General features: G+C 31.8%; 2 protein-coding genes across 3 annotated transcripts in view; one reads left to right on the top strand and one right to left on the bottom strand.

Annotated features, from left to right (window-relative positions):
* LOC139500903 (centrosomal protein 15-like) overlaps positions 1-5543 on the bottom strand; it is a 14216-nt gene extending 8673 nt beyond the window's left edge. The window contains exons 1-2 of the mRNA XM_071289809.1: positions 5323-5543; positions 1658-1781 (exon numbers count right to left, since the gene is read on the bottom strand). Coding sequence (XP_071145910.1) covers positions 1658-1781; positions 5323-5426 — 228 coding nt within the window. The 5' untranslated portion in view covers positions 5427-5543. The remainder of the gene's footprint in view (positions 1-1657; positions 1782-5322) is intronic.
* On the top strand, positions 5527-23403 carry LOC139500897 (uncharacterized). Of its 2 annotated transcripts, none has more exons than XM_071289792.1 (8): positions 5527-5633; positions 9077-9842; positions 10727-10912; positions 14045-14383; positions 15166-15274; positions 16413-16639; positions 20885-21011; positions 22081-23403. In XM_071289792.1, the coding sequence occupies exons 2-8, from the start codon at positions 9099-9101 to the stop codon at positions 22218-22220; spliced, it is 1872 nt and encodes a 623-aa protein (XP_071145893.1). In that variant the 5' UTR covers positions 5527-5633; positions 9077-9098; the 3' UTR covers positions 22221-23403. The 2 variants fall into 2 exon arrangements, with proteins under 2 accessions (XP_071145893.1, XP_071145895.1); XM_071289794.1 differs by lacking the exon at positions 5527-5633 and adding an exon at positions 5946-6436.

Below are 23403 nucleotides of genomic sequence, written 5' to 3'. Positions count from 1 at the left end.
AACCGTGGGAAAGTTCATTCAAGGTTTAAACTTGCTTTGTAATGATTGACATACATTTGTGTGCGTTAAGATTGAGGCTCTAGAAGGTCCTTTTACAATTGATTAACCGGATTCTAAATTATATTCCTTTTCTGAATAAACCAACATCAGCCTTTTATTTTTACGTTTCTCAGTCAACAGAGGACATGAAACCGGACATTATTTATACGTCTATAGTCAACACTATTAACGGTATATGAAAACAGGATGCATGTTCATGATGGGCGTTGGTAGAGACCTCTGTGAAAATTTGTCGATCGTTAAAATCCGATCTATTTTTTTTTTTACATATTTCTTTCTTGTAGAACACGATATAATTTCATTTTAATATTCTATTGTATAAATTGTTGAACTACTTCTTTTTATATTTCGCCGATGAGTTTTAACGAGCAGTAAACTACGGATTGCGCCAATCCAATTTTATTTTAAATAATTAAAGATCAATAACAGATTAAAAACACATGATTTCTTTTCTCCATATAATTAAATAAGGTTGTGATTATTATGTTGTGTCTTCTCAGTATTTATGAATATAGGGCTGCCACATTGCATACAAAACTATTTGTCACTTTACAGTTTCTTTTTAAAATTCAAATATTTCAAGTCGGAGGTAGTGAAACATAATATTTTACATTTCAAAATAAATTGAAAGTAACAGAGTTCACTTGTTGATCCGATAAATTAACTCTTGGGTTTAATTAAGATTGGACAAATTACCGTAAAAACATCATTTTGTTTTAAGCCAGTTGATATTAATTTTATAATATTGAACTATTAATGAACCGAATATTGCTCACTGAGTAGGTCATAAAAGGTTCTAATTGTGGTAAAATCGTCTTTGTTGAAAAAAACAAAAATTATGACCTGATCGGACTATAATGAAAATACAAAATAAGTGTTTTATACGTCTGTACGCTGTATGTCATATGACAATGACATGGGCATATACATACAAGAATAATAATCTTATTTTAAATAGAAATGTCACACTTTTATCTGACAATGAAAGGACATTTAAATAACGTATTTTAAAGCACACAGGTGCAATCAAGATCGATTAAATGTACAAAGGTAATAAATCTGGCTAATCCGATGATGTTGTCACGCGTCATTAATTTTCAGAACATCCGATGGGCAATAAACCAATTAACAGCCACGCGGTGTTGGGAGAGAATCTTTGGAGGAAATTGGGAGTATAATCCGTGATTCGCGGTGTCACACCGCTACACTCGGAAATCGGTGATTAGAGTTCGCGATTACATACTCTCTGGGCGTACTGTAGGGCTTCCTTTTTTAGGAAATTAAGAAAAAATTTACTGATCTTTTAATTTAGGTCATGACTGGCAAATTAATGTGACCATTTCTGGACCTTTGATTGAAATGTGTTTTACTGACCTGGGTTATATGTAGGTCTGTGGCTTTATCAGGAAGAAGGGGCAATATTTTCTCAAAAGTTGTGTTTTTACTCGACAATGTCTACTACATGTATGTGCATTATTGTTTTACTATTCATGGTTTTATATAAACTTTATTTGTATTTCAATATTTATATATATATAAATATCATCTATATTATATCTGCAACTTTATTTAGTCTATAATATAAAAAGATATCTACCTCCAACAACGCTGTGTTTCTAATTGTAGCTGTATTCACATGGGTTTTCACATTCTGACGTCTGGCAAGCTGACTTTCTACATATGTCATAGAATAATGAACAAGAGTCTCCCTCTTGGCAACACTAAAAAGAGAAATATTTAAATAAAATTATACTTAAGGTGTATATAACTGTTAAGGAGTTAATTCACAAATGAGAAGCATGCTATGATGATAAGTTCAATTATCTCCCCTTGGAGATGTCTAAATAAAATTATTTTGCTTATCATTATTATATAGTCAAATGCGTGGTAATACAGCAGAGTTCTGATTTATGTTTAAAAGATTAATGGTCAAATACATGTAAATGGGACAGATATATATAAAGTAATTTCTAAAATGCATAAAAAAATTACCATAGCCTTGGAGTTTTAAAAGATGTTACTTCTTTACTTATTCTGAAAATGTTTTTTTGTGTTGAATATATCGTTTATCATACCAAGCTACCTACTTGCAGTATTTACACCAAAGCTAGTTTTAACAACAATCATGATTTTCAAACACTTAACAATAAGAACAAGTTTAGCTGTGTAAATACCAGTTAGCAGTAATCATATCCTCGTGTGATTTTAATGTGACTTTAATAATAACAATTTTCACTGCCTACTGTTTTCACTGCTGTGTTTCTATTCACGCCAGTACTCAAATTTAAAAGCATGTTCTGTCAAATGTTTTTAGGCATCTAGATTTTTCAGTCAGGGTTACTTTGATTTTTTAATGTTTCCGATTACTTTGCAATTTTCGTATGTCATACAATAACATCATATATGTTTTTGTATGAAGTAAAAATTAAATCAGTTCACGTTTTGAAAATGATTATTAAATACAGAAATGAGTGCTTTGGAAGTTAATTGTCGTTCTGGTGATTGCTTGAATAAAAAAAAATAATAATATTTAATAGTCAATACTAAAAATGGTTTGTAATAAGTACGATCAAAATCACATGACAGTCATGAAACTTGAAGATCTGGTGTCTGACAAGCAGAAGGCATAGCAGTATTATATATATGTATTACCCTTTAGAAATTTTCTAGTGATGCATACATGTATTTTAACATAAAATAAGACTGGCTGGACAAATAAGTTTGATTAAATTTGTTCTTCCATCTTTAAAGGGACTTGGATATGTTTGACATTCGTCACGTTGTAGTGTTGTTGTTGTTCCAAATATAGAAACCGGAAACACATCAAAATGTATGTGAGCGCAATCGACTGATTGAATATGAATGATACGAAAACATATAACACAACGATACATAATTAACTTTTAATAATTTATCATCAATGATTAATGAAAAAATACATTTCAATATAATAATTCCCTAATTTTTATTCAGGAAAATATAAGTATTTTGGTATTAACATGTACATGTACATGTACATATTTAAAAAATATGTAATACACAATATGAAATACACACGAAAACATGTTTACTTCACAGGCACTTGTTTTCTATCCATTGGAAGGTCGACTATCCATATAAATTCTATTTATATGGATAGTCGACCTTCCAACATTTGGATAGAAACAAGTGCCTGTGGTTTCCGGTATCAGGTCCGTTCGCGCCCAAAACACTTTCGCATCCTACACGTTCGCACCTCGCACGTTCGCACCCAAGGTCCGTTCGCACTCTACACATTCGCGCCCAATTTTAATTCACATTCCAGTTGAATAAATAGACAAGAGTGCACACACTGAAATGTCTCGCCTTCTATACTAATCATTGATATTATGTTGATAGTCCTTAGTATAAAGCTAAGCTTTATAACAACTGTCACATAAACTTAACATTAACCAAGATAACTAAACATAGACCAATGAACCTTGAAAATGAGGTCAAGGTCAGATGAACCATGCCAGGCAGACATGTACAGCTAACAATGCTTCTATACAACATATATAGTTGACCTATTACTTATAGTTTAAGAAAAATAGACCAAAACACAAAAACTTAACACTGTGCAATGAACCGTGAAAATAAGGTCACGGTCAAATAAAACCTGTGCGACTGACATAAAGATCATAAAATATTTCCATACACCAAATATAGTTGACCTAGTATGGCATATAGTATTAGATAAAAAGACCAAAACTCAAAAACTTAACTTTGACCACTGAACCATGAAAATGAGGTCAAGGTCACATGACATCTGCCCGCTAGACATGTACACCTTACAATCGTTCTATACAACAAATATAGTAGACCTATTGCATATAGTATGAGAAAAACAGACCAAAACACAAAAATTTAACTATAACCACTGAACCATGAAAATGAGGTCAAGGTCAATTGACACCTGCCAGTTTGACATGTACATGTACACCTTACAGTCCTTCCATACGCTGAATATACTAGCCCTATTGCTTATAGTATCTGAGATATGGACTTGACCACCAAAACTTAACCTTGTTCACTGATCCATGAAATGAGGTCGAGGTCAAGTGAAAACTGTCTGACAGACATGAGGACATTGCAAGGTACGCATATATCAAATATAGTTATCCTATTACTTATAATAAGAGAGAATTCAACATTACAAAAAATTTGAACTTTTTTTTCAAGTGGTCACTGAACCATGAAAATGAGGTCAAGGACATTGGACATGTGACTGACGGAAACTTCGTAACATGAGGCATCTATATACAAAGTATGAAGCATCCAGGTCTTCCACCTTCTAAAATATAAAGCTTTTAAGACGTTAGCTAACACCGCCGCCGCCGCCGGATCACTATCCCTATGTCGAGCTTTCTGCAACAAAAGTTGCAGGCTCGACAAAAATTATGATTGTTGTTTAAAGTTGCTTTGGTGTAAATACTGAATGTATTCATGTATTTATAGCTTAATATGAGTAAAACTTTGAAGATTTTAAATGAAAAAAACAAAAGATAATTGTTTTTAACAGCTTGGTCCCTTTGACCTGAAACAATAACACAATTAAATAAGCAGTACACTATTATAACCAAAACATGATAACATTTATTCAACACAGAAGAAAAAACTTAGTCAGAATCTCCTTTCATTTTAAAACAAGTTGACCAATGAAACAAAAGTTATAGCAATACACTAACCAAAACATGATTAAGAGTTATTCAGCACAAAATAAAACGTTGACAGAATCCCACTTCATTTAGAAAGGATTATTACACTATCCAAAACATGATAAAGATTTGCTCAACACAAAAAAAAATGCTGTCTCACTTTATTTTGAGACGATGACAACAATTATACTTATTAGAATACACTTGCCAAAAATTTGATTACAAAGTTATCAAACACAAAACCAATTAAAATAGGGCGCGAACATGTAGGGTGCGAACAGACTTTGGGTGCGAACATGTAGGGTGCGAAAGTGAAAGGGGGCGAACATGAGTGGGTGCGAACGTGAATGGGCGCGAACGGATCCGGATTTGTGGTTTCCGTTGCAATATAAACATACAGTAATGTGTACATGTACATATATATATATGTTTCTGATGAAATATTGAGGATATATCAGGTTTGCAAGAATAAAGAATTGAATTAATTATTTGATAGATCAGAGAATATTATATACATGATTTGCATAAAGAAATTCAGAGCTTAATTATTTATAATTATATGACAACAACGTTAACAGAAACTTGCAGTTCTTCATGAAGACGACTCAGCTGTATTTCTCTTTTTGTCCATTCATTCAGCCTATCATGGTACACATTTTCAGCCGAGCTATTTAATGTCATCACTTTCATTTTTTGAAATCAGTAGCATTGCTTCAAAGCACCGATTTTTATTTTTTACTCTGCATACTAACTCGGTTGTCCGAGACGCCTTACTCTTTTTCGATCTTCTTTTTTGAAGAGTTCACCGGTCTAGTGGTTGAAGGCTGTCTGTAAATCAACTGCATAATAACCTACCTGTGCATTATTTGTGTATGACAAGCGTTGCAGAGGTAGCAGGTGCACTATTTTTAATTTAACTCATATAGAAAGTGGTATATTGAACTTCTTACATGAAAAGCAATGACGAAAATAAAATGAAACATTTGTAAACAAATGACATGGGGTTATCTCCCATGCCAATGAATTCTTATTTTTGCTCTAATCGTGCTAATGATCTTTAGTGCTTCATATGACATAAACAATTATTTGATTGATTTCTGGTTTCCTTAAAATCCAGTTGCAAATATTACATGCATGTTCAGGACGAGAACAAATTAAGTTCTATAAACACAAAAGACAGGTCCATCCTGTTAATGTTATTCAGAGTCAGAACTAGTCCAAATAATTATGACGTCTGGCAAGGCTATTTTAATTTTTTCTGGGACGCCTTCCTAAAAAAATTTAAAAGGCCTTGCCAGACGTCATAATTATTTGGACTAAGTCAGAACCAGAGGCAGTCTGATAAAAGAAATTTAGACTGCCACAGGAAAATAATGGTTAATTGGATAGAAATAGTGTTTTTGCCTTGAAACACACCACTGATGGACGCTTCATAAAGTTGTCGCAAGGGTTTTTAAAGGACATGACAATTGACATATCAGATTTATTTAATATCCAATTCTGACCGGATACTCTTCCCCTGTCTGGGATCCATACAAAATTGTATTAGGAAGAAGAAGATGTGCATGGCTGTGTACATGTACATCCCACACAGCCAAACAGACACCCTGGATGATAATTTGGCAAGGGTTTTACTGCCATTTGAAAGAAGACCTGTAGTGGCCATAATTTTATTCCACAGTCACCTTAAGGCTGTGGGGGTTAGTACAACATTAGACAGTGTATTGTTATTATACTATTTGAAAAACATAAAATTGTCAAGATATATTCCAATAAACAATATATTATATACACATGATATCTAACAAATGTATAACATGTATAAGCATGATAAGTAAGTCTATATAATTCAAATGATTTTGTAATTTAATAAGAATTAGTTCTTTGCACTTGCTCAGGGACTTCTTTTCGTTTGGTTGATCATATACGTTATATATGTTGCTCATTTCCTGTGGGTGACATGATAAACAACCCAACCAAAATGTTACGGAGGGGGTCGATGACGACACCTCCCAGGACATGTAGTGGCCAGTACTTTGCCCTATTTGACCATCGGGATACCTGATATCAGATTATGGCTGAACAACAGACAATGAATCAAATGAAACTATATTTTATTCACAAATGTACAATATTTGCATGAATTTAAACAAAGTCGGATAAACAAGAGTCAGAAAACTTTCTTAAATGAAGTTCAAAAATAAAGAGTTTAAAATGTAAAATGAAAATAGTGTTCCCAGAGTTAGTCTTAAAAGTAAAGCAAATTTGCTTCGCTTGTGTTTTTAAAGAAGTAAAAGTTGCACCTAGAAGGGGTGACTAACTTTGGCGAACTGCACCGAAGTGGTGGCTAACTCTAGACGGCGAGTATTTGGAGGCCTGTGCAAGGCCGACTTTGACTCAATAATACTTAAAATCCTAAACTTGTCATTAATCAGGACAACTTTAACATAAAAGATAATGAAGAAAAGATGAATAAATGAATATTCTTAAAACATTATAAAACCAGATGCTCCCCAGGGCGCAGCTTTATACAACCACAGAGGTCGAAACCTGAACAGTTGGGGCAAGTATGGACACAACATATAAGCTTGATACAGCTCTGAATTTGGATTGTGATTAAATAGTTGACACAACATAGGATTCTGACACAGAATGAATGTGGTCTAAGAACTTAAACTTAAAAACTTAAAATTTTTAAATTGGACATTTACCTATTATGGTCCAATATCCAAAATCTAAATACATGGTTAGATTCAGCAGATCATAGAACCCCAAGAATTCAATTTTTGATGAAATCAAATAATGTTCAATTTTAGACCCTTTAGACCTCAATGTGGACCAATTTGATAACCGGGCCCAAATATTAAAAATCTAAATACATGGTTAGATTCAGCATATTGAAGAACCCCATATATTTAATTTTTGTTGAAATCAAACAAAGTTTAAATTTTGACCCTTTGGACCTTAATGTAGACCAATTTGAAAATGGCACAATACTGTGCAATTGAATATTTCTTGCTATTGCGCAAAACTGTGCAATAGAAAATTTCTTGCTATTGCGCAATATTGTGCAATTAGATATTTCTTGCTATTGTGCAATACTGTGCAATTGAAGATTTCTTGCTATTGTGCAATACTGTGCAATTGAAAATTTCTTGCTATTGCACAATACTGTGCAATTGAAGATTTCCTGCTATTGCGGAATACTGTGCAATTGAAAATTTCTTGCTATTGCACAATACTTAATATAATAATTTTGGACCCCAATTTGGACCAGCTTGAAAACTGGGCCCATAATCAAAAATCTAAGTACGTTTAGTTTCAGCATATCAAAGAACCCCAAGAATTTGATTTTTGGTAAAATCAAGCTAAGTTTAATTTTGGACCCTTTGGACCTTAATGTAGACCAATTTGAAAACAGGACCAAAAATAAGAATCTGAATACACAGTTAGATTTGGCATATCAAAGAACCCCAATAATTCATTTTTTGATGAAATCAAACAAAGTTTAATTTTGGACCCTTTTGGCCCCTAATTCATTGGGACCAAAACTCCCAAAATCAATCCAAACCTTCCTTTTGTAGTCATAAACCTTATGTTAAAATTTCATAGATGTCTATTAACTTAACCTAAAGTTATTGTACAAAAACCGAGAAAAATGCTTATTTGGGACCTGTTTTTGACCCCTTATTCCTAAACTGTTGGGACTAAAACTCCCAAAATCAATCCCAACCTTCCTTTTGTGGTCATAGACCTTATGTTAAAATTCCATAGATTTCTGTTTACTTATACTAAAGCTATTGTGCAAAAATCAAGAAAAATGCTTATTTGGGCCCTTTTTGGCCCCTAATTCCTAAACTGTTGGGACCAAAACACCCAAAATCAATCCCAACCTTTCTTTTATGGTCATAAACCTTGTGTTTAAATTTCATAGATTTCTATTTACTTCTACTAAAGTTAGAGTGCAAAAACCAAATGTCTTCGGACGACAACGACGCCAACGTGATACCAATATACGACCAAAAAATTTTAAATTTTTGTGGTCGTATAATTATCAAAAGTTAAATACTAAAACTGTAAAATTAACAATCCTTACTTTTATCTTCCAATGTTTAAATCAAATTTAACTTAAAATAAACATTTTTAAAAATACTAAATAATTAATCTGTCCAAATTAAGGGGAATTAACCTAGGCACATCAAGGCACATCTATCACAAAAATAAGGGGCATGTGCAGAGAACCAAGTTTTATTAGAATGAGGATCATGATGATTTTACAGTATCAATTGAATATATTTGAGAACACTGGTTCATGCTGAGAATATTTTTTATACTTTCAGATCAATAGAAATTTAAACATCAATGGGTGTAAGAGGACTTTTATCCACATGTTTGAGAAGACAGGATGAATGTGTAGAGGAGGTTGACCTAATTGAAGTCGCAAGAGAGAGAAATGGAATTGAGATTTTAGTAGACTATTATGCATTTCAGCAGTTTCTTATTTACAAATTCTGGTACGGTTTACAGCAGTATCATAATAATGAGTTTTTAAGAATCTGTGGCGGAGAGTATGGAACTTTGGAAGCTTATATTACAAAATTTGTAAAAGACTTACAAACGCTTGATATCACTCTTTTATTTTATGTTGATGGTGCAAAAGGGACTTGTACAGAAACGACAAGACAAAAAATTGATACATGGATGAAAAGGCAGTATGCAGATGTTGAAAAGTTAAATCAAATAATGGACGTTTGTCGTGGAGTGACATTTATTCAAGATCTGCCAGAAGATATATTAGTACGACCAGTACTGCTTGAAATTGAGATATTTCACACATTAAAACAGCTAGGATGTTCAATAATTCATGCAATAGCTGGGGAAGCTGACTATGTTATTGCTAAAGCTTTAAAAGATAGGCCTAAGGCATATGCAATATTATCTAATGATTCTGACTTTTGTATCTTTAAAGACTCTTGTTTTGTTCCATTAGAACTATTTGATAAATACCATGATATGAAATTAGGATATCCAGGAGATTTACCAGAACAGCCACAAAGACTTATGGTAGGAGTCATAAGACCTGCAAAGGTGATGGAAATGTTAAAGGTATTTTTATATTTAAAATTGTTTTTAATTATAACAAAAAAAGAACGAATTCTGCTTACAAAGTATATTTTCCATTAGCATGATTAGCCATTTGAATTCAGAATTAAAAAAACTATTGATAATTCTATTGTTTATACCATGTATACCCACAACTCAAAATAACGTTTAACATTTATAGGTGATTGGAGTTATTAAATGTATTCTAAGTATAAAAATTTCCGATTAACTTTTTGTGTGAAAAGGTTATTTTTTACAACTCAAAGCTGTATCATAAAAAGATTTTCAGGGTGTGCTAGTTTACAGAAAAATGAATCTAACATGGTACTTAGAAAATTTTACCATATATGTGAAAATGTATCGTCTTTGAAATGACCCATCATACATCATTGTACATTGTCAGACATATGTCCAAGTTCAAAATATGGACTGAGCTACAGAAGAAAACGTTACCATTACCAGCTATCATCATGGAAATCAATTACACCTCCTGACCCACTTAAACCCCTCAGCCAACAAGGCCCCTCCTATTGAGGAAACAATGAATATTTGTATAAAAACTGTTCTTTATACTATTTTTAAGCCCCATTTATGGGCATTATGTCTTCTGGTCTGTGCGTCAATCTGTTCGTGTGTTCATCCATCTGTCACATTTCAGTTAAAGTTATTGGTCGATGTAGTTTTTGATGAAGTTGAAGTCCGATCAACTTGAAACTTAGTAAACATGTTCCCTATGATATGATCTTTCTAATTTTAATGCCAAATTAGAGATTTTATCCCATTTTCACGATCAACTGAACATAGAAAATGATAGTGCGGATGGGGCATCCATGTACAAATTTACTTGGGACACATTCTTGTTTATTTATTAATTATATATTTTTCAGTTTAGAAATTATCATTTATTGGTTGAATTGGCAGTTGTTGCTGGTAACGATTTTACAGGACCATTCATGCATAATGGACTTCAGGCACAGCTAGACATCCGAGGGCATCCTAATATTCAGACCATAGCAGGTTGGTTATGGCATTATAAAAGTGCTGATCATCACCCTGTTCTTGATAATGCAATGGTAAGAAAAGTTTACATGCTAAATACGTTTAAAACTATAAATAAAATCGCCTTACATTAACTTTTGGCTCCTTATTATTCATGGGTTTTCAAACTGCATAGAATTTTGGGTAAAGGTGAACCACAATTTTTTTTTTAAACAAATTTGTAATTTTTTATAGACTTGTATGCAGACTTTTACGAAACCATGAAATAAAATATTCACATAATAAAATTTTTCCTCATTCAACAAAAATTGGTACACATGGAAATAAAGAATCTGCAGTATGTGCAATTCACTTTTTTTTTTAAACTTTTGTTACAATGGTTACATAGTATCCTTTTAGTAATATTATTTTGAATGGAGAATAAATACAAATGATAGATTTTTTCTTATTTTAATTTTTATTATGCACATTTCAATCTTATAAAAAAATGGATACATGTCAGTTTGTTTGTTTTCACCATACATTTTGTACATCATTTGTACATGATGAGTAAAATTCTCAGAATTTTTGTTTATATAATTATATTGGTAAATCATGATTAAAAGAATAGAAACCTTATACAAATGTTATAGAAATAAACACTAAGTGAGAGATTTACAATTTTACAAAATAAAACAATTTTCAGTATAAATTATTTATTATAAAATTATGAGTTATCTCCCATTGTAAATCAAATTTTAAAGAAAAAACAAAATTTTTTATTTTATTTTTTTGAACATGTTGAATGAAAAATTATTTGAAAGAAAAGTCCTGAAAACACTGCATTTCTGTATTAAACTTCATTTGAAAGATTTTACTGTCAGTAAAACTGACATGCTTTTTATCATAGTAGTTGAACTTTTTAGAACTATGTGCCATAAGGACCCTATTGGTGGTCAAAACTTCTAGGTCTCCTGTGCCTATCCTGTGGCAGAGTAGATATGCATATCATCATAATAATTAAACAAACGATACTTTAGAAAAATTAAGTAAAGCTTTTGAATTTAATATTTTTTACAATTTAAATAATAAGACAGGAGTTGGCTCGAGCTCTGCACCATAAAAGGCCAGGCCGAAATGTGAAATGACAAAATCCATCACATGAACTGAAATGTATATCTACCCTTTGAATAATAACTCTGCAATATTTGGTTGAGTTTACTATAGATTGTTGCTTTTAAAAAAACACATATTATTGACAATGAAAGTCCTTAAAATGTGACATGAAAAATTTAATATAATCCAGAAGTTGAATTCATAAGTGTTTTTTTCAGAGCTATCCTTGTATAATCTTCATTATATTCTAATTCGTTACCTCAAACGAATATAAAGTATTTAAAATATAAACAAACATTTGTTTCATAGGAATAGCTCGGCAGCATGTGCAGCTTACTATGAAAATTTTATTAAAAAGAAAATTTGAATCCCGATGTCATCAGATACCGGATCACCGCTGTGTAGTACACGCCAGCCTACAAAATAGAAAATCATAATGAGAAATCATATATACATATACCTATATATTATAGGTCTTCATGATCAACCAAACAATGTCATACTGGTAGTATTAATATCTATCTATCTATGCATAAAATATTTCATAAATACAAGCATACAACTGGGGGGGAGGAGGGTCTTTACTTAAAATAAACTAATAAACTGCACTTTTCTGAACAGTATACGAGCGTCGAATGACATTATATCTTAACTTACTTTAACAAGAAAACTATTCCCGTTTTAAAAATCCTGTGCTATTTACAATATATTTACCCAATGCGACAAATATTGACCAATCCGAAATATCATCTATAATACTAAAATTACGAGGTCCAATTTGTCAGCCGTCATCACGTAGAAATGACGAATCAAAGAATTCAACTTTATATATAACTAATATAGTACAAAGGTGTAGATTAAAAATTACACCACTCCAGGCCCTTTTGTTTTCCACGTAATTAATATTGCCAATAATTAAGAAGTTCCGGGTCGAGTCCGATACCGATACCAATAGTATATTCACCTGTTACCGATTACCTTATCTGTACGTTCCGCATCTGACAGACGAACCAACAAACGGTGTTCAGGAATAATATGCTATATACAAAAATGTAGTATTACACGGGTCATAATCACAGGGTTGACATGTACACTACTCTATTGTCAAATTGTTACCTATTGTAGTATTTTAATCAGTTAAACTTTCTAAGATAACAATACGAATCTATAATACTAAAATTACGAGGTCCAATTTGACAGCCGTCATCACGTAAAAACGATGAATAAAAAAATTCAACTTTATATATAACTAATATAGTACAAAGGTGTAGATTGAAAATTACACCACTCCAGGCCCTTTTGTTTTCCACGTAATTAATATTGCCAATAATTAAGAAGTTCCGGGTCGAGTCCGATACCGATACCAATAGTATATTCACCTGTTACCGAATACCTTATCTGTACGTTCCACATCTGACAGGCGCACCACCAAACGGTGTATTCAGGATTAATATGCTATATATAGTATTACATGGGTCATAATCACAGGGTTGACACTACTTAATTGTCAAATTGTTACCTATTGCAGTATTTTAATCAGTTAGACTTTCTAAGATAACAATACGAATACTAAAAATCTGGACTAAAATAAGGCGTATAGGTACAGTTTTCAATTTGTTAGCGGGCATGACGTAAAACAGCAAATCAAAGAATTCAACTTTATTTATAACTAATATAGGACAATGCTGTTGATTAAAAAGTACTCCATTCCAGGACCTTTTGTTTTCCAAATAATTAATATTATCAATAATTGATAAGTTCCAGTTCAACGGGTTCAAACAGAAAGATTTGAAAGCAGAGAAAACTGTGTATCTCATAATCGGTATGACTTTATCAGATGACAATACTAATACTAAAATAAGGCTTGCGCATAGTTATATACTTTAATTCAGTCACGGACCCGCGATATCACAGGTGTGTTCTAGTATATTTTAAACATAAACCTGTTTATCTTATATAAACACCAATAGATCAACACTATGCGGACACACACTCATGTGTGATTGTTTACAAAATAGAAACACATGTAAGCTCAACTTTAATAAATACATTCATACTGATTTGCTTGATCTTTAAAATGTTTTTTACTTAAATTTTTTTATTTTTTTCAGAGACATAATCCTCAGTTTTGTAATGCTGTCCAGCATAGTCGCAATTTTTATACATTATCCTACCCAGAAAATACAGTAAAACCTCCACAGAAAGGTTACTTTTCACAGCTGATTGGAGAGAGAATAATTAATGGTACACTTCCATCAAACATCATGGCTATGCATAATAACTTTTACTGGCATAGGATGTGTCTTGAAGACAACTCTCAAGGATGGCCTTGTGTTGAAGTCTCATTGGCAGAATTAAGAGGTAGAATTTATCGCATAGTTCTTCCAAGGCAGGAATGTCTGGTTAATGAACATGGGAGAAATCCGTGGGAGCCTTTTAAGTCTGCTGGAGTAAGTAGTTGTGGGTTTTTTTTGTAATAGGTTACTCCCCTTTAACTCAAACCCCTCTGAGTGAGAACTTTTCTCAGGCCTTCGTTTAGTGGCATGTATGAGTTTTTATACAAGATAGCTTCACAAGTAAAGGTACAAAACTGACCATAAGATTTTATAATTGAAGCAAATTTTTAACATGAGGGTCTGATTGGGGGTCAATAGAATAGAGGAAAATTACCAAAATGTGCAGAATAATTGGTGAAAATAATTGAAGAATGATAGAATAAAAACTAAAGAATAAAGAATAACTGGTTATTTAAAGAGGAAGTACAGAAAAATGGACAAAATAGATAGAGAAAAGAAACAAATGGTATAAAAAATTTAAGAATGAAATGAGGGACCCTCATAAAGATTTGTATAAGAGCGCTGTTCTTGTTTCCTACACAATTCAATAAATTGAAATACTTGTATTTATTAACTCTTTTAGCGATACATAACAAAATCTTAAAAAAAATGTGCTGACAATAAAACAAAATTCTGCAAGTTTGGTCCATGAACATTGACATCACAAAACAGAGGATATAGCTTTTTTGCTTAAATTTGATGCAAATTTTACCTGTTGGATAATTAAGTTTTTAATGAAAGAAGTGAGGCTCAGTAGAGAAAAAAAATCATGTACATGCTTTTAAGTAAAGGAAATATTGAAAATTATTTTTAAATGGAATAGCCTTAATTTAAAACAAGTATTCAAAATTTCAAATTTCAAATAAAAAATACTAAACTTCTATTTTACATTTAAGATAATGGCATCAGATGATCCTGACCTCCCTGTTATACATAAAATACAACAAGATAAGATATTCTGGAACCTGAAACATTTTCATCATGTCATGTCTCATCAAGAGGAACGTGAGTAAAATACAAACAGGGATACAGAAATATCAGCATTTTTGATACTCAAACCTAAAAAAAAAATACATTTACAAAATTGATCAATTTGGACCTCTTTTTCCTTTCGTTCTTATATTTAGATACAATGCAAGTGGCATCTGCAACTTAAAGGTTTTCAAAATGTATTAATTACTAGAAAACTATCCCTCAGACATATATTTCAATTTGAAAGAGTTTTGAGATTAAAACATTGTTTAAGAATACAAGTATCGCTTCAGGTACACAAAATCCCAAACATTAAAAAAAGCTAAATACAAATAAAAGATGTTAAGGCTGGACTAAAATATTTCTGGGTTCTGGTTAATACCTTACATTTTATATGTTATTTCACTTTTTTTTCAATTTTAAATTTCTAAGACATTTAATTACTATTTCAGAAGACATTTAAAAATTAACTGAAAATAGTAAGATTGTTCAGAACAGTTTTAGTAGTTTTTCTTTCGATAAAAAGAGATGAGACAGCCACCCAATGATACTATAAAGTTTTAGTAGTTTTTCTTTCCATAAAAAGAGATGAGACAGCCACCCAATGATTCTATAAAGGTTAATATATGGTTATTTTATATAATGGTATATATCCAAACAGCAACATAAACAAATTTCTAAAACAAATTTGAATAACAGATGTCATTGCTTAAATAGAGGTTACAGTAGATATAAAAATAAATCTGCTTAAATTTCTGACCTTCATAAGGTTCATTTGATACAATTCAAGCAATTCAAATATGAAGCTTTTTATAGAAATAATTGAAAAAGCAAGTCTTATGTCCAATTTTGAAAAACAAGAGTTAATTCCCCTAGCATATATGTATTTTATGTTATTATAAAGAAGAAATAACCTATATTGTGTTTCACAAATACCCCTTTTGTGCATGTACCAAACTATTTTAATTGAATCTTAATTGCTGCAAATTATCGAATCTGATAATCAATATCTTTTTAAGGAGTAGGAGATCAACTTAGATACCCAATAGGCAATTTGATTTGTATTTAGAAAAAGTTAATATTTTTAAATGATTGGCTATAGCTAGATATGAGGTATATACTGGTACACAAAGTCAGACAGCTACCCAACAACAGCTTTTTTTTTTTGCAGCTGGTAAAGATGTAGTATGGTTTGACAGATATGGTAGAAAGAATGGTTTTATAGTATACCTGCTGAGGTACTTCCTTCTACAGAACTGGGGTAGAAATCTTCATATCATTGACAAAGAATTCCTAGCATTGGCGGCTTTAGCACTCGGTAGACCTAATGAGAAGCACTACCAACAAATTCCTCTCAGACCTACACCGAGATGTGTGTCCATTGGTTCATGGTTTCAGGTAAGTCATAGAATGTAATTTTTTGCTGTTAAAAGAACCTTAGCAATACTTCTAGTCCCTTATTTATAGGCTCAGACCATAACTTATTTTTCTGAAAAAAAATTCATTAAGATATTAATATGACTGTTACCAAAATTTTGATGGGAAAATGTGATACCCTGGATTTATCTATTTTCATGTATACCAATTTTCATGTATAGATGAAAATAGTATTTTCCAGAATGTTTAATTTTGAGTATGTTTTTTTCAAAGAGTTTGTATACTGGCCTATAGTCAATTTATACTTCATTGAACATTTGAATTTATTGTTTACCTATACCCAGAAAATCAATGAAAGTGGTATTCAATGATAAGTAATGAATTGTATAAAAAAACCTACTCAGTACTGTTCTACAGGGAAGTACCCATGAACTGTGACATTTCAAGTTTTCATGTGAAATTTTCATATTTGAAATATCAGAAAAGACAAAATGTCTGTAGTAAAAGATTATGCCACCATAACTTTACAACTTTCTTCACACTTTTGAAGGGAATTACACTTGACTATTTTTACCTTAGGTGCTTGTCACGAAAACATTTCCCTCCTGTCTTAAGTTCAATATAGTACAGGTTATTTCTCTGCCAGGGGCTCATTTACTACTGTGTTAAATTTCTGTCACTACATTCATACGTAGCAAGGTATCAAAATTTCCATGAAGACCCAATGCCTCTCATAAAGATAAGGGTCTGGATGGGGATTAACAGAATAGAGAATAATGGTCCAATAAGTGCAGAATAAAGGACCAAAAATATAAAAAATAGCCAAAATATATGAAATATAAAGAATATTAATGAATAAGGTTAAAACAGATCAAGAGTACAGAAAATTGGTCTAAAAAGTTAAATAATAATACAATGAAGGACCCCTATCCATACTGTCATGCATGGCATGAAGTTCTTTGTTTTTGAATGAGTATATTTGTTCTTATTGCCTTAAAGTATTATATCTCCTTGAAATGCCTTTTTTGAGGGTACATTCTAAAGTAGGTCATATGATTGACGATCTCAAGTGTAAGGTTAATGCCTCTCATAGGGGAAAACCCTCACAAATTGGGTTGAAAGTAGGGGTGTGTATAGTACATTTCCCATTCACCATGTGTATTTAGGAAATAATTTAGTATTCATATGGTGACACTTTAAAATTTAGCCCCAAATTTATTCTTAAAAAAATATTAAGTTTAACCTTTTAAATATGGCATTGGTCAGCTAGTTTTGGTATATATATAATTTTATGGTTGTTGCTTTGAATGCTGATGCCTTGAAAATAGTGAAATCCAAGTCATTTATTTCACGAAAAATGTCAAAAATTTTGGAAAAAAATTACGATATTATGATTGATTCTTTCTAGGATTCTTTAAATACCTTAATATTGTGCATGTATTATGACAGAGTCATTCATAGAACAAAATTACTCACTAAGGTTGGGTTAAAAGAATAAAAATAAATCGTGTTGTATGAATGCCTTAAGTTGAAATGTGTCTATACTTGTTTGAACATAATTATTTGTCAGGAATGTTTTGATTGGTTGATTTTAACTTCCTTGTCTAATATGAGATGTATTATGTCAGATGTTAAACGGCCAGATTTGATTTAGGAGGGTCTGAATGAGGGATCCTTCATTTCTAATATTTTTCTTTTTACATCCTCAAAAATAACTCTTATGCATGTATGCTAAACATGCTAAAAATTCTCACCAAAATTATATTATTATTAAATAAGTCTGTAATGTATATGATTTCTTCAATCCATAAATGGTTCATGTCTGTAATCAGTACTATACACACGTATTACCTAATTCTTTTATTTTTCACAGATATTTAATCTTTTTGCGCTCCATTATTCTCTATTCCTTAATATGTTTTCTTGTTTTTCTCTATTAATTAATTTTATTTTTTTGCATTTTTTTTTTATCCTCCCCTCTTTAAACACCATGAAGAGCTTCATACATGTACTAATAGTATTTTGGTAGAATGTGGTTCTGTTAAACATTCATGCATTAGTGTCCTGATCAAAAATATCTATCTAGATCTGTATGATGATCATTTCAAAGAATTTAACAAAAGAAATAATAAAAAAAAATCAATTAAAAAAATATCTGATTATGTTATATATTGAATAGCTTGGGTATTAGAATAATATCAAATTTGTCCAAACATATTTGGTAATCATATCCTCTTTAATTGACACCTAGACGTCACTTCCTGTGTGGTTAATGTGATAATTACGTGACTTTATGTCATCGTTTCTTGACCTGTGAATTAGTAATGACAAGCAAATATTCTCTAAAGTACATTTGATAAAGTGGGAGCAAAATGTTCTACACATATATATGCAAAGTTTTAATCTGTAGTCTATAGGTAAAAGTCCTTCAGCTTTTGAAATCATAAATTTTAAACATAACTGAAATATTAAAACTTTTAAACAATTGCATGTTATTGCTTTTTTAAACGATAAAACATGAAAGTTAAAATTCAGAAGATAGATTTGCAGGTGCAATATCATGAATATTGATATTCATACTTGTATGTATATTAAAAAAATTCAATGAGATACCAACAATATTAATAAGGTGCCACATGCGGAGCAGTTTAATGTTTGTGAATAAGATATAACAATGCTATTAAGTTTCATGGTTGTGCCCAGAGGCGAATTTAGGGGGGCCAGGGGCCCGCCCCCCCCCCCCCCTTTTGGGAAAAAAATTGGTTGAACTTGCTTATATAGGGAATCATTGAAGTGTGACTGGAGCCGGCCCCCTCTCAGGTCAGTCAATGGGCCCCCACTTATGAAAATTTCTGGATCTGCCACTGGTGCCAAAATCTGCATACAAGCCTAGAGAAAAATTGTACTTTTAAATTTAATTCACCTATAATCATGAAATTAACCAAATATGGTACAAATGTATTCAACTCATAATACTGTACATGCTGTATAGCGGGTTATTTTTGCAGGTGTGAAATTTCGCAATTTTCATTGAATAAGGTATACGAAATATTTTGCCAGATTCATAACCTTTATTAATACCTTTAATTTGCATGTACACTTTTAAATTGGCGGAATTTATTTTGGCGATTTTCTTCTATCCGCGAAAATAGGCAAAACTTTACACCCTGCGAAAAATTAACCCGCTATACGGTAATGAATTCACAGAAGAACCATGATGGCCTTCTTATTTACTCCAAATGAAAAGCCATGTCCCCCTTTATGTTGTTAAAGTATGTACAAAAAAGAAAAATCCTTGCCATATATATAAGTGTGGAATTTGATATGTTGCCAGAGGGCATAAAATAAAAAGACATTGGTTATTTATGATGGCTTTGAGTTGTATTCTTCCCTAAGATCAAATAACCAGTTCTCCTTTGATGAAGTAATGAAGGTACCGAGGTGGTGTCATTTGAAGGTGACTGAGAAATCTGTGTGTAAGCAATATCTCTATGTGTGGTCTCAATTCTTGCAAATAATCTTTATAGAAAATTTGAATTTACTTTCTGCAATATCATTGACCCATATTACTTTGAACATTTATTCTAGGAAAGTTTAGCAAACTGTCATAAAAAAAAATGTCACCGAGACCTATATGTTATGCTTCATTGACTGATATTAGATAACTACAATGTAATGTTGCATTATTGTCTTTGGTTTATTTTATATTAGAATAAAGACTTTTCTAAAAGCAGTTGCATCTTATTTGACAATGCCTTTGTCATATTTTCTCTTGACAAGAACTAGCATAACCTTCAAACTCTCATTCCTGGACCTTGAAATAAAGGAGTCAAAACAACAGTCTCTGTCATGTGGAACAAACTATAGCATAGAATGTAAATCTAACTAAATCTGCACCCAGTTAACACAAAATAATGCTACAATATGGTTTATTATATGCAGTAAATCCAAGATCTTATAGTCAACTCGGTGGCTTATCAGTGTAAGTAGTTCAACTTCTACATTAATTGCCACATGCAACCAAAAATAAATCAATCAACTGCATCACTAGATTGTCAACACTTAGGTTGTGAGTTTGAAACCCACACATGGCAGGGTTGTTTGACTCCTCCCAATAATAAACACTGGCTGCCATTATGTAGCTCATTGTTCTGAAAGTGGCATTTAACACCAATGGTCAATCGTTATTGCATCAATCTATAATTCCCCCTTTCTGTTTACCTGTAAAGCATGGTCAATAAGTGTTGATTTTATTATTATTTACAGGATATATACAGACATGCTTACAGTTTTCTAGGAGAGTTACTGTATCTGACCCATGAGTTTCCATTACCCAGGGAGATATACTCAGGAGCTGCTTGGACAGCATTCTATACCTGTTGTAAGGACGAAAGTAAGTAGATAGTTTTCAAAGTTCTCTTGAGATCCTGGAATTACCCCCAGTTTTTGGTAGAGTCTAGTTGCTCAGTCTTTATATTTCTATTTTATGTTTTGTATAATGTTGTATGTCTTCTGATGGTTTTTAACCAGATTTTTGTGTCAAAAATGTCGGTTATTGATTTGGGGATGTACGGCGGCGGCCGGGCGACCGCCGTCAACCAAATGTTGTCCTTGCATTTACTCATGAAGCGTTCAACCAAACCTTTTAAAATTTTAATATGTTGTTACTGACAACAAAATGGAGGTCAAGTTCAATAATGACGATTTTGACTTTTACCGTTCAGGAGTTACAGTTCAAAATTTAAAAAATGTTGTGTCCGTGCATTTACTCATGAACCGTTCAACCAAACCTTTTAAAATTTCCTATTAGGAGTTTTGGTCCTTGTAATATTGATAAATGCCAGAACACAAATAAATGTTAAAGAATCCGGTTTACTGTCATTTTGACAGCTCTTGTTTTTTTCTTTTTTAACAGGGCATTGTCAGTTGTTTTTAGCTTATTAGTTTGAATATCTTTTCTAAATCTTTAACCTTTCTCTTACTTTGGATTATAAAAAGTTGTGGTATGATTGACAATCAGACAAATATTCACCTGTATGACCTTTAACAATGAGCAAAACCTGTATTGTATAATCAGATGTAAAAGGCCATGATATAATGAAATGTGAAACTGTATACCAATGAAATAACCAACAAAACATATAAGGCAACCCAAAAAAATGAGGGAAAGCAACCAAGCAAAACCACTGAATTACAGATAACTGACTTTGGACAGGTACATTAAGAATGTGGTGGGGTTAATGTGTTCACTACTCCTTCACTGGGACATTGGCTTAGCAGCGCAGCATTAAAACAAACTGTTAAAAAACATGGGAAATTATCATCACTTAAGCATATTAAAAACCCTCACAAAAACACAGGGTAACAATCTAAGAGTAATGAACATGCATGACAGATTTGCCACTGCACTCACATAAATTTGGTGCCTTTGTTAATTAGTTCTTATTTTTTTTAAATTTCAGCATATTACATGGGTGTAAACCAGGTACCTATGAACTTCTTGCTACAGACTCAGGCTGAAATGAATAAGATCACCAAAGAAAAGAGACACATGATTAGATACATTGTTGAAGGAGTATTCCCATTTGATGATAGATTCTGAAACTATTGCATTGTGGGAGCTGTCATTTCTTACATCAGATTCAGGTTTAAAAGAACAAGATCATTAACGAAAATAGACACATGATAAGATATATTGATGAAGGGATTTTCCCAATTCATGGTAGAGTCAGAACCAGTGCATTGTGGGAAATTTTATTTCGATGAGACAAACTTCTTAATGTTGTCCCTTTGGTGATTGGTGAATATGCAGTGTTGGAAAGGGAAAGCAATTGAGGAGCTTTATTTGAAAACATTTTAAGATGTTATCAGAATTATTATAGTTAGAACTAATGAAGATGAGTTAAAGAAATTTTGTACTGAATTTAAACCTTAACAAATGTTTACAGTTCTTATAGTGTAAATGATGGTGGAGTAAATAAGTTCTAAAGGTTATCATGTCATTATTAACAAGGTGGAGAAAGATTTTCCGCATGACTGCTATATAGTTGTCAGGCTAATTTTTACGTTTTTAAAAATATGCTTGTTTAATTTCTGTGAAATTTTTATTTTTGTGCTGTATACTGCAGGATGTATATCGTAGTGAAAATTGTTCTAGCCATGTTATGTTGTTGTTTATAACTGTATATACTTCGGTAAAATATTGAAAGAGAGAACTGATTAATACTAAAGAGAAATTTTCCTTTTTTTTTTTTTTTTTTTTTCATTCTAAATCAGAAAGTGTACAAGAAGTTACTTATTATAGATTATTTTCTAGAAATCCTTATTTAAAATGAGACAGAAGTAATGTGGATATTGATTATATTGAATGCACTTACCTGTATAAGTAATAAGTTAGAGGAACAATGTAATAACTTTGTTTTTTTCACACAATTTTCTTTCCTTTCTAGACACCTAGTATAACAAGATACTTGATGACCTACTTCTTTGTGTATAAGTGGTTGGTGCATGATCAAATTGTGATAATTTTTCATCTCTAACTTTGTGAATTTTATTTTTTTAGTGTTTGAACTTCAGTTCAAAATTTTGCCCCAATGTGTTCCCTTGTTCAAATCAATGCAATGTTTAAATTTAATTTCCCATTGCAGAATGAAGGCACTCTGTCCTACAGTGCTCACAAGCACTTTGATTTTTATAGGATATTATTTAAATATAGGTTTTTGATCCTTAGAATAGTATTTCAGTACATTGTAATTATCAGTGGCAGATTCAAAACTTTTTATAAA

The sequence above is a fragment of the Mytilus edulis genome, chromosome 13 (genome assembly GCF_963676685.1).
Source record: "Mytilus edulis chromosome 13, xbMytEdul2.2, whole genome shotgun sequence".
In the NCBI taxonomy this organism is placed as follows: Eukaryota; Metazoa; Mollusca; class Bivalvia; order Mytilida; family Mytilidae; genus Mytilus; species Mytilus edulis.
This window is presented reverse-complemented; position numbering and strand designations above follow the sequence as displayed.